General features: G+C 42.7%; 1 protein-coding gene across 22 annotated transcripts in view; it reads left to right on the forward strand.

Annotated features, from left to right (window-relative positions):
• The window catches only part of LOC122781585 (ankyrin-3-like), a 125,251-nt gene extending 115,579 nt beyond the window's left edge, over positions 1-9,672 (forward strand). For 18 of the 22 annotated variants that reach the window (XM_044045338.1, XM_044045337.1, XM_044045334.1 and 15 more), the window contains 8 exons: positions 160-303; positions 2,496-3,930; positions 4,021-4,183; positions 4,417-4,497; positions 4,818-4,901; positions 5,030-5,143; positions 6,003-6,094; positions 8,156-9,672. In XM_044045338.1, the coding sequence (XP_043901273.1) occupies positions 160-303; positions 2,496-3,930; positions 4,021-4,183; positions 4,417-4,497; positions 4,818-4,901; positions 5,030-5,143; positions 6,003-6,074 (2,093 nt within the window). In that variant the 3' untranslated portion in view covers positions 6,075-6,094; positions 8,156-9,672. Of the gene's footprint in view, positions 1-159; positions 304-2,495; positions 3,931-4,020; positions 4,184-4,416; positions 4,498-4,817; positions 4,902-5,029; positions 5,144-6,002; positions 6,095-8,132 lie in introns of all 22 variants that reach the window. The other 4 variants (XM_044045335.1, XM_044045336.1, XM_044045343.1 and 1 more) reach the window with 4 other exon arrangements.
• Positions 9,673-11,214: the final 1,542 nt, after the last annotated feature.

Raw genomic sequence — 11,214 nt, forward strand, 5'->3', positions numbered from 1 at the left:
CTTTGATTTAACAGAAAAACTCAAAGGAATTGTTTCTTGACAGAGATTTTTACATTTAGGCACAGACTCCCTTCGCCAGATTCCTTGATATTTTTTTTCCCGCCTAATTATTTTGCTTTTCAGGTGACTCAATCTATATTTTGCTCCTTACTTCCACAGCGGATGCCTTAACTACAGTGCTGACCAAAATCAATCGGATGGATATTGTGACTTTACTGGAGGGCCCAATATTCGACTATGGTAACATTTCAGGCACAAGATGTTTTGCCGATGATAACGCTGTTTTCCGGGATCAGGCTGATGGTAAAGTTTAGCTCTGATTGCTGACCTCTTACCTCTCCCTGCTACCTCTCCGTTGTTCAAATGCATGGTTGGCTTACAAATAATCCTAGTGCAAACCTTAAGATAAACAAAGTTAAAGTCCGTTTTGGATTTTGTTTGGACAACTGGCTCCTGATGTTGCACAAATGCATTTCCATGTTTCAGAGTTTACATGCCAATAATTCAATGGCATGTTGGAAATAATTATGGCATTCTACTTGAAAACATGTCAACCTTTAATTATTCAATTTTAATTATAATCATGTTGTATTAGCAGGCTTTGACTTGACTTTCCTCTACAAATCACACAGTGAATCCAGTTGTCTTAAATGAACAATATCCATTGTTAAAATCCCATTCTGCATGCTGCATAATCCATACCACTTTAAATGTTTTTTTTAGTCGTGTCAAACCTGAAAAGAAATGATGTAACTGTAGAATCTGCTTTCCTCTAGTGATTTAGATTAGTTCTCCTAGTTCTCCTCTAGTTCCTCTGAGCCTTCCCTCGGATAGATGAGAGAATCTCTTCCTTTGTGAAACCAGAGTGCCTCCTGCTGCTCCTCCTCCTCCTCCTGCCTCCCATCACCTCTGCTCAGCAGTATCCACTGCTGCTAACAGCACATAACAGCTCTTAACAAGTTAAGAGTCATGTGTTATCGATATCTGCGTGTCCCTTCTCCTCATCCATTCCTCACATGCCACCTCCTCCTCCTCATATCCTCCAGTCATGTCATTATTCATTTATTCTCATTTTCTTGTTGATCAAGCATGCCTAACATTTGTCTTTCTTTGTTTGATTTCCTCCACAAATATCTTGCCTCATAACCTTCCCATAGTTTGCATTATCATCCCCTTAACTCCGGGAAGCACTGAAGCTCCCTTCGTCATGCAGACGCCCAGCTCCTACTATCTAACGCCCACTCCAACACCTCCACCCTCTCCTTTTACACCCACGTCAGTACTTCACTCCCGACCCTTTTCCCCTCTCCGCTCTCTGAGTTACGAGTCCTCCATCTCACTCAAAGACTTGGCACCTCCGGCGCCATTTAAACAGCCACAATGCAGCTTCTTCTCCCCCAGCTCTCCATGCCTCACTCGCCAGTGTCCCCCTAATTACGCTTGTCAAGCCGCTCTGTCTCCCTTCTGCCCGCACCCGTCCTCACCGATCCCGCTCATCACCTCACCATTACCTTGCTTAGCTGCTGCTAACTCTCTGTCACCCTGTCTGTCTTTCCCATGCTCTCCTACCTCCGCTCCACCCTCACCCACCTTCACCATGTCCGCTCTAAATCCTTCAGAACCAATCACTTCCTCTCTCGCAGTAACTGGATCAACCTCTGACCTTTCCTATGATCCTGCTCCCTCCAAACCTGTAACCACACCCACTAATCTCACCCTCGAAATTTCTCTGGACCCTATCACTGTTCCCTCCTCACCCTCAAGTAGGGTTTCACCTCCCGTTACTGCCTCTCCAAGCAAAGACTCCGTAGTGACCCAGCTGGCTGCTTCTTCCCGCCCCGTCTCCCCTCTTTCCTTATCAACTCTCCCTCCTATCTCCCCCTCAGGGTCTCGCTGTCCTAGCCCCAGTCCTTCCTCCCCACCCCTGCGCTCCCTCTCTCCCTGTCCTGTTTGCCAGTGCCCTTGTGCTCCCTCGGTTCCTCCACCTCCCACTCAAACCCGCATCGACCCTTCCACAATGGAAATATTCATTTAGAGTGCTCTGTCCTTCACCTCGCCTCCTTCTCCACCCTTGCCCCCTCTCACCTCTCTCATCAGTCTGTGAGCATGTAACAGAACACCTTGGGAATGATTAACATCCTACGCTCATCACACTCCCAAATTTAACATCTCTCCTCACCATAGCTGCTAATTCAACAATCACTAAAAGAAAAATGGGAGCATTTGCTGATGAAATCACCTCTGTGATTACTGAATGAACTTTTTTTCATTCCCAAACACATACAGTACATTTTGCTGCTCATGTGTGAGGTTGATTTTGTTGAGTAGCTGCTGATGAGCTCGGTGGGTTTCTGGATCCATGCTTTCCACTTCACCCTCCGTGCCATTGTCCATGTCATATGGTGTACACATATGTGCGTGTGTGTGTATTATATTCCTTTGTGGCATGCTTTGGTGTGAGTATGTCTCCACATTTGTCATCCTGTCACCCACAGATTATCAGAGCATTCTAGCTGAGCTGCAGTCTCCCGCTGCACTGCGCTCTGACTCCCACTTCCTGGAACCCGAACTCCCAGTCACTCCAAACCCTTCCCTTTCTCATCACCAGCCAGAGCCAGAAACCCCTTTGCCGGCCCATTCCCACTCTCAAGCCTTACCCTGGAGCCCCGAGATAGAACCCAGTAGGAGAGAGCCAAGCAGTCCCCCCAGGAGCCCCCCCAGACCCTCTGAGCTCTCCCTAACCTTCACAGCCTTTGAGCTACCTGATCCTCTTCCCTCCAAGGTCAGAAAGCCCCACATTGCTCTGAACGACCAGCTGCTGCTGAGCGAGGAGGAGGACAGGTCTTGTCATGAAATGGAGCTGACCTTCAAGCCCAGGTCACCCTCCTTCCCTACGATGTGCGAGTTAGAAGTTGACTTGGCCTACTCCACATCCTCACCTTCACCGGTGTCATCGTTATCATCAATAACCCCTTCTTCACCTGATAGGGCACAGAGATCAGATGCAGGAGCACAGACGGGTGGCACCAGATGGATGCTGGGGGATGTCGGGTTGAAAGGAAGTGAAAGGGAAGTGACAGAAGAAATAAAGACGGTTGTTGAGATGTCTACAGGAGACATAGTGGGGGGGAACGAATTAGTCGGAATGTTGATAGAGCAGGATTTGATTAAAAATGTAGAAAGAAAATGTGAGATGATAACTCAAGATAGGTGTAGGCTGGCAGAGGAAAATAGCACTTTAGTGGAACAGAAGGAGGGATCTTTGCAGGGAGAGCAGCATGTGCTTGTTCAAGATGGGAATAAGGAGACAGCCTGTGAGGTAGAAGAGGTAGGTCATTTGCATAATCTGATGGAATTTGGCCATAGAGTGGAAAAAGGTTGTTCCTTAGTAGAAGCGGTGACCATTGAAGAGGATACTGATGAAAAACCACAGGTGAAAAGGGCGAATGGGGACAGTAAGGAAGGAAGTTACGAGAACAGAGACGGAGAAGTGCAGTGTACGGATCGAGGAGGGTTGTGTGGGAGTGAAATTGATATTTGCGGGACATCAGAAGGGGACCAAGCAGCCGAGGACCAGGCTGTAGATCGCCTCTCCCCTCAACCCTGGGTTGAGGTGCTTGGAGAATCTACTTCTACTGAATCTGCATCAAACGAGCAAGAGGAGGAGGGACACGGAGACGGACAAATCACAGAGGGAGCTTTAGGAGCTCTGACGGAGGAGGCGAAGAGTGAAGAAGGCACAGAGGAAAAAGAGGAGGACGAAGAGTTGATGGAGGCCACAGTTGAGGAGAAAAATGATCAGGTTGAACAGGCAGAGAAAAAAGACGTGTGTTCGCTTACAGGTTGGCACAGTGATACGTCCAGCGTCAACGTGGAACCACCAACGCAGGGTCGCAGTGTCAGCTCAGACCGGCTGGACAGACGGGAAAGGTGAGTCTCATCAAGTCTACACCTTTCATTTCGCACTTTACCTGTGTCCTTCAATGTCAGTCCTGATCTTTATTCTTTACCCACCACCAGCCAAGAGAACTCCAGTGACTCCATCACTTCCTCGTCTAGAGGTGAATCAGGGAGATCCCGGCAGAACGGCAGCAGCTCAAAGCACTCACCTCAGGGCGGCTCCTCTGAGTCATCGAACGGCAGAAAGGAAGACGGAGCACTGGTGTCGGAGAAAAAAGTCAAGGTAAGGTGTCTGATAATAACAATAACAGTGAGTAGAATTGAATAACAGATAGAATAACAGTGGCCAATATAGTGAAATGGTCTTTTCTATGTTTGCTATAAACTATATTGCATTCCAGGTTTCTCTTTTTGACGCAGCCAACCACGGAAATGAAGAACAATTAACTAATAGATGTGCTTTTTTTGACTGCATCCATGTGTTTAAGGGTAATGACTGTATGATGACTTTCTCAGCAGGGGGTTAATGTAGATTCCGGTTCAGAGGAAGAACAGACCGTAACCACCAGAATCTTCAGACGCCGTCTCATTTTAAAGGTACCATAGGAACGTGGAGAAGACGCTGGACGGGGTCTTAGTTTGGTTTGGTTTGGTTTGGTCTGGTGTGTAAAGTAGTAGTTTTGCTTGGTGTTTTTCCTCTTTTCCCACGTGGCTCTGTGCGAGCAGAGACACTGTACTGTGTGTTTTGTGATCGTGACAGTTCATGGTTGAAAACTAACCTAGCGTTCAGCCTCTTTCTGGCATGGATAATCTTCTCTGTGGAGGTGTTGCTTTCGCGTGGGTTTTTATTAGTTCATGACGTTTAAATCCGTCGCTCGTTAGTTGTTTGTTCATGTGCTAAGCACAAGTGCTTGCAGGGAGAAGAAGCAAAGAGCTTCCCCGGCGAGTCTGTTACGGAGGAACATTATATGGACGAAGATGGTAACCTCATCAGTAGAAAAGTAACGTATAACTCATTTCCTTTTCCCCCCATTCAGCTGAAATATTACCCACCACAAGGAGAGTCACTTAACGTTTGTAAAAAAGCAGATTTTTTCCCATTTTTCCCACATCCCTCTGCCTTGGGCAGGTGATTAGGAAGATTATTCGGAGGGTTTCTACTTCCACACCGGAAAGCCAAGGAGGTGACAGTTGGCACCAAGACCTCTGGTGCAGTCCCATTCTGCAGGACGATGTGTCCGAGGTTGGCATAAAGAAAACCTGAGTGTGTTCCTGGGTTTAAAGTCTAATCTCCACCGGATGCCTGGGCTGTTGTTATCTCCTTGTGAGAGAAAACAGCAGCATGTGGGAGTCTCACATCTGGTGCAGATGTTTAGGCTTAAAGCTGCACGAGATAACAATTAATGTTCCATACATCATATTTCACCAACCTAAGTCTCTAAGTGAAACGCTTAAATCAAGGGCATTTTGAGGGGTAAATTGGGTTTTATTGATACCACATTTCATTTCCACGTATTAAATACGTCAAAGTCACATCCTAAGTCATAAAAATGTGCAGCTTTAAGTCAAATAAATGTTTTCTTCCAGCAGTGCAGGTAACCTGTTTTCAGGATAACTGACCTCTTGTATCTCTCACCTCTTTTTAGACAGTGTGGTGTCCTTTGTATTTCCATAACATAAGGGAATGCTGACTCTGCTCCTCTTGACTGTGTGTTTTTTTTATTGGTCTTTTTAAAGCGTTTAACTGATGTCAACACTGTGACTAATCAGCGTGGTCACTCTGCTCTGAAAACATAATCTTCCTCTTTTGTTTCCAGCACTTTCCATATCAGTAGAGTGTTTTTCTTCCTCCAGGTGTCTGTTTGGTGTGTATGTGTGTGTGGTTTGGGTCTTTATTATAAACACATTTCTAACGATAATGATACTAACATTTACTAGTGTTCCTGTCCTGTTGTTTCTCTTTGTCTCATTTTTGCTGTTTCAGGTTTATGTGTTGGTGTGCTGCTTTTTTTCCCTCCTCTCCTGTCAGATGAAAATTATAATTATAAACTGATTTTAATTTACATTTTCTTGTGTGCGTGTGTTTTTTTTCTTCTTTCTAGCCAGGAGATGTTCCAAGGAATAGCAGGCGGAAGGATGACAGAAGGTCAGGGGATAAGAAGCTTCACTCATAGGGATGGTTGTGCTTTATCAGGTACAGTAACTGACCACAGTCAAATATACCTACCAGCACCTGTAATTCACACGCTGTGTCTACATTGCATACAAGAGTTTCACAGCTGAACACTGGACAGAGACAAACCAAAATGCCTGTCCTCACACCAGAGGATAATTGGCATGATTTCAGTCCTGATCTTGCTCTTCTAACCATCGTGTTTACCTTTGTAGTCTCATTTGAACAGATTATCTGGCCAAATAATCCTGTAGTGTGAGAGATTAACAGGCATGATTTTAACGTCACATCGGAGTCTTCCTGAAATATTAAACATGTTTGAAATTTACAACAGAACAGTGATTGTTGATTGCGTCCTCTCAGCCATGACTTCATCCACAGTTTTTTGCGTTTCTCTGCATAAAACATTACACACACACACACAGCAGCTGTCTACTGACAACACTGACAGTCAGTATATATTCTGAAGTCACGTTAAATCACACGAGTTTCCGCGGGATCCCAAAATCCCTGGAATCTCCTCCCTGAAATCTTTTGATTAAACGCCAAGTGTGTGTTCCTGCGTCTTGACTGGATCGTCTAGTGTGTGCTTTCCCGGGATTAAAAAATTGGAAATCAGTTAGACAATTTGTTGTGTCAAGTACGATTTGAAAATCCTCTAGTGGGGGGCGGGCTTTAGATGCTTTTGGTTCAGGTATTTTGTGGAGATAGTCCAAAGGTGCAGAAGTGTCTCTAATCACTCTCTGGAGATTCACTTCGCAGCTTCCTAATATAATCTCATCTTCATCTTTATGCCCGAGCGAGCTCGTGAGAGAACCCGGTCTGGGTAATAAACAGCAGGTGAATGGGTGGATGTCCCGTGTCCTGCATGCTCAGACTCGGGCTCCACTGAGATTCGGTGGAGATTCGTTTAGCGTTTTAAAAGCCTTCCAGATCCAATTCTCATCCATTATTCAGAGTTTATGTCTCGATCTGATTTAACACACACACACACACGATAGCTAGTCACCCCTCCCCAGATAGTCTCACTGCCCCCACAGACTGGTCTAGCCATCCACGAAAACAACATCGCTGAGTGAATAGAGGACGGTGACAATGAAAAACAGTGCTGAGTGCTGGAACACACCTCAGCACTACATTGTCCCACTGACACCGTCCATGCCTGGTTTTGTCCAGTGAATCCCCAGCTCACAACAGCGTTGTAGCATCCAGAAGGACTTTGTTATCCCTCCGGCCAGACTGTTAATCCCCGCTGTTGTTCAACCCATGTGTTGTTTTTATCGCAGTGAATCATTTCCATCTGTACAGAACTGACATAGAAATCATGTGTCGCTGCCCGTAAGCCTGGCATTGAGTTTCTATGGAAACGCAGGTCACCATAACAACCCAGACACCATCAAGTCAGCTTGAGTCTACCATATCTACAGAATATTTCTGCCACTTTATTTGACCTTTAATCAACCTTTGCCGACTGGAAAATGAAGTTTTAAACCACATACTCCCCACACATCCATGGAGTAAATAAGCATTTTTAGCTTGCAGGGACACTGGAGCTACTGGTGTAATGCTGCTTTAACTGCCAAATTTGGGTCATTTAGATCAATTCGAATAAAGTATTTTAAACACTAAAGTCATAAAATAATACATGTAAACTTAGTGATGGAGGCTCTGGTGGATCAACAACTCCTGTGTCCTGTGAGGTATAATTATGGACTTTGGTGTGGGGAAATGCTGTCTGACAGTGAGATAAAGTGTCAGACATATTCTTAAATTATCATAGATCTAAGCAGGTGCAGGTTTTCTTTGTTTTTCTTTGTCAGTGAAGACAAGTGTCCATATTTTAGGCTGGTTTTTGGTGATGGCAGCTTGCTGATGGTGCACACAGCAAAGTCAGTGCTGACTATGTGTCAGTACCTCATACAACTCCATCCATTCATCCATCTTCTACCGCTTTATCCTTGGCGTCACATCGCCAGTCCGTCACAAGGCCACATAGAGACAAACAACCATCCATACTTGAATAACATAAACAGATTAACATAAAATCTATTTTTAAAAGGTGACGTATTTTGTGCCTCACAGGAACCGGGTGAGATGTTTCCTGGGAATAATTGATCAGAGGGCTGAAGAGTTGCCGTGTGAGGACTTCTGACCAGGGTCCAGCCTGCAACTGTCTGCTCCAAACTAACGGTTTTTCACACGAGAGGAGTCGACCCTTGTGGCTTAACGCATGAGCATGAAAAACTCACTCACCCTGTCAATCAAAAGACCCAGGAGGTTCTCACTGTCCGACTGAGGTGGACCTATGGACCCACGATTCTGCTTCCTGTTTTTTGTGTGAGACGATAACACACCATCGGTGCACAGGTGAAGTGAGGGCTCTGCGAGGAGCGAGGACTCCGGCTCTGGCAACCGCGAGGTGCAACTGTGACCAAAGATGGCACAAGACGAGCTCAGTCCAGGACACAGTAACACACAGAAAGAAAAATCTAACTGAACAATTCTGATTCAACTTCAACAACACTCGCCTTATAGTTTTTTCTTGAACCCATTGTTGTCAGGATGTAAATTGTTTTGGGATTTTTTTCTCCTCCTTTTTAAAACTTAAACTAACACAAGAGCTTTTTCTCCCTGTATATAATATTACAATGTGTAAAATTCTTAAACAAAGGGTTTGTTTCCGGTCGAGGACACTGTGGGGAGAGAGAGACCTTCTCAAGTGCTTTCACAATTTACCGAAAACAGTTCCACTTTTAAAGATTTGAGTGTAACTTCACAGGTTCTTGTATAATTAATTATTAGAGCAGGTATAATGTTTGTACATGAAAAAAAAGAAGAAGAAGAAGCTGGTTTGATTTTAACAGAGGGACTTTCCAGAAATTAAAAATTTCAGTACTTCTCAAAAGTGGGAATGGATCTAATCCTGCAAAAAAAGAAAACAACGCAGCCTTTCAGAGTTACTCCTATTTTCATGCATGCTGTTCACATTATTTTAAGTACAATTTTTACAAGTTTGCAAACACTGTATTCAAATGACGAAATGAAACCCTTTATCTGTGTGCACATATATCCAAAACATTTGTCACCGATTTTATATTTTAAATTTAAAAACGACACCATTAAAGCATTTATCATGTCGGGGGAGGGGGTGAGGACAAGAAAAAAAAAAAGTTCCATAGCTTCTTGAGGGTGTGATGTCTTGTCTATGTAAAACCAGGGAGCAGCTTCTGCTACAAGAACGAAATAATCTGAATGTAGATGCTGGAAGGCTGGCTCGCTGTAAAACTATAATTGTATTGTGCGTATTGGCTATAAGGTGTAGGAGTCTCTGTACACTGTTAGACTGTTTGTAATCATTTTAGCAGTGTGTCAATTTGGTTCTTTTCTAATGGCTGCTGTGGTGTTAAAAGGAAAACTGGGGGCATTTCTTTTACATTTTTTTTTTTACTTTGGTGAAGTATTTCCTTAATTTATACTTACACTACAGACACATAAAGACATGGTTTGACTGTAGCTCTAAATAGCATATTGTACGACAAATACACTGGATGGTCGAAAGCAATTATTTAAGCATTAAATAAATTGTGTTTAACTCTGAACCTGTGTGATTTTTCTAGGCTTTGGGAGTCTGTATATGCCGTGTCAAAACTAGAATTGTTTTCAGTAGATCATTGGCAGGTTTTTTTTGTTTTTTTTTAACTTTATATCACACTAGGGATTATCTTTTGTGCCCATGTAGTTAAAAGTGTGGTGTTCTACTGGTGTGATGGCTCAGTGCGCTGATGTCTATGCTGTGGACATGAAAACCATGTAACGTTTTTCCTTTGGTGGGAATCGGTTCGGGTGCTGTACCACATCCCCTTCCACTACTAGGGATAGAGGAGAATCCCTCGATATGGTTGGAACTCCCCAATTTTTGTCCATTTTGTTGAATAATGTGATTTCACCTGAGCAGATTTTTTGGATGTACAATTCTTACTAACAGCGTGAAGCCATGGAAATGTAACTAGCACTTTGGTTATTCAAGGTCTTTTAGAGGCTATGGCAGCAGCGATGCCATCACAAAATGTTTCAGACATCTTTAAAAAAAACAACAACTTAAAAATGAAAAAAAAATAATAATAATAAAAATGCATTGATTTCGCAGTACAGTTGTTCCTGCTCTTGTCTTTTGTGTCCTTGAACATTCATTATATAAGTAATCTAGTTGCTGCAGTGTAGTGACGTGACAAGAGACACTGTCCTTTATTTAGAATTGTGTTTCTTTTTTTCATCAGTGTCCTTGTGCAGAAAAAAAATATTCACATGCTTTGAGCCAAAGAACAAGTTGCTCTCGCGAGGATTGGCTTGATTTTTGCCTATATATATGTATATAATGCACATATAGGCAACGGGACATGCTTGATTTTAATGTTAAGTAAGAAAAATTAAAACAAATGAGAGCAGTTCCAGTGACTCACACCTCAAGTGATGGGGGTGTTGGATTTCTTTTTAATATTACACATCTATTTAATTGGATAAATTGTGCCAATAAATCCTACGTAGCAGATACTCTTACATTACTTACTAATACAGTCTGATTAACCATGGTAGTTAGAGGAGGAATACAATAAGGAATTACTTTGTCGTCTTCTAATTATATATCATATAGCACATGGGGCTGATTATTAAATACTAGTTAACTATTTTGATATTTTATAAATCAGTTTTGTTTGTTTAGTTTTGCTTTACACAAATAAGGCACAATAAGGTACATAATACCATTTTAATATTTAGAGCAAAGTAAAATGTTAACCTAAACGTTTCATTATGATGTATGTAGACCTTATTTTTGTATAACTATGGAGTATTCCCTATATTACTTATTGCATTCTTTTGTTTTGTCCATATTTTGTGTTTTGTTGTTCTTGTAGTTTATCATTTTATATTTATATATGTATATATATATATGTATATATATATATATATATATATATATATATATATATATATATTATGTTATATAAATATGTGTTATATATAATATGTGTTTATTGTACCATTTTTATTCGTGTTGTTGATAAAGATTAGTTGTCACTGGTGCGGCACTGGGCGCTGCAGTACTGGAGACATCCTTTGAGTGACGCTGTGTCGACGTGCGT

The sequence above is a fragment of the Solea senegalensis genome, linkage group LG15 (assembly GCF_019176455.1).
Source record: "Solea senegalensis isolate Sse05_10M linkage group LG15, IFAPA_SoseM_1, whole genome shotgun sequence".
Taxonomy (NCBI): domain Eukaryota; kingdom Metazoa; phylum Chordata; class Actinopteri; order Pleuronectiformes; family Soleidae; genus Solea; species Solea senegalensis.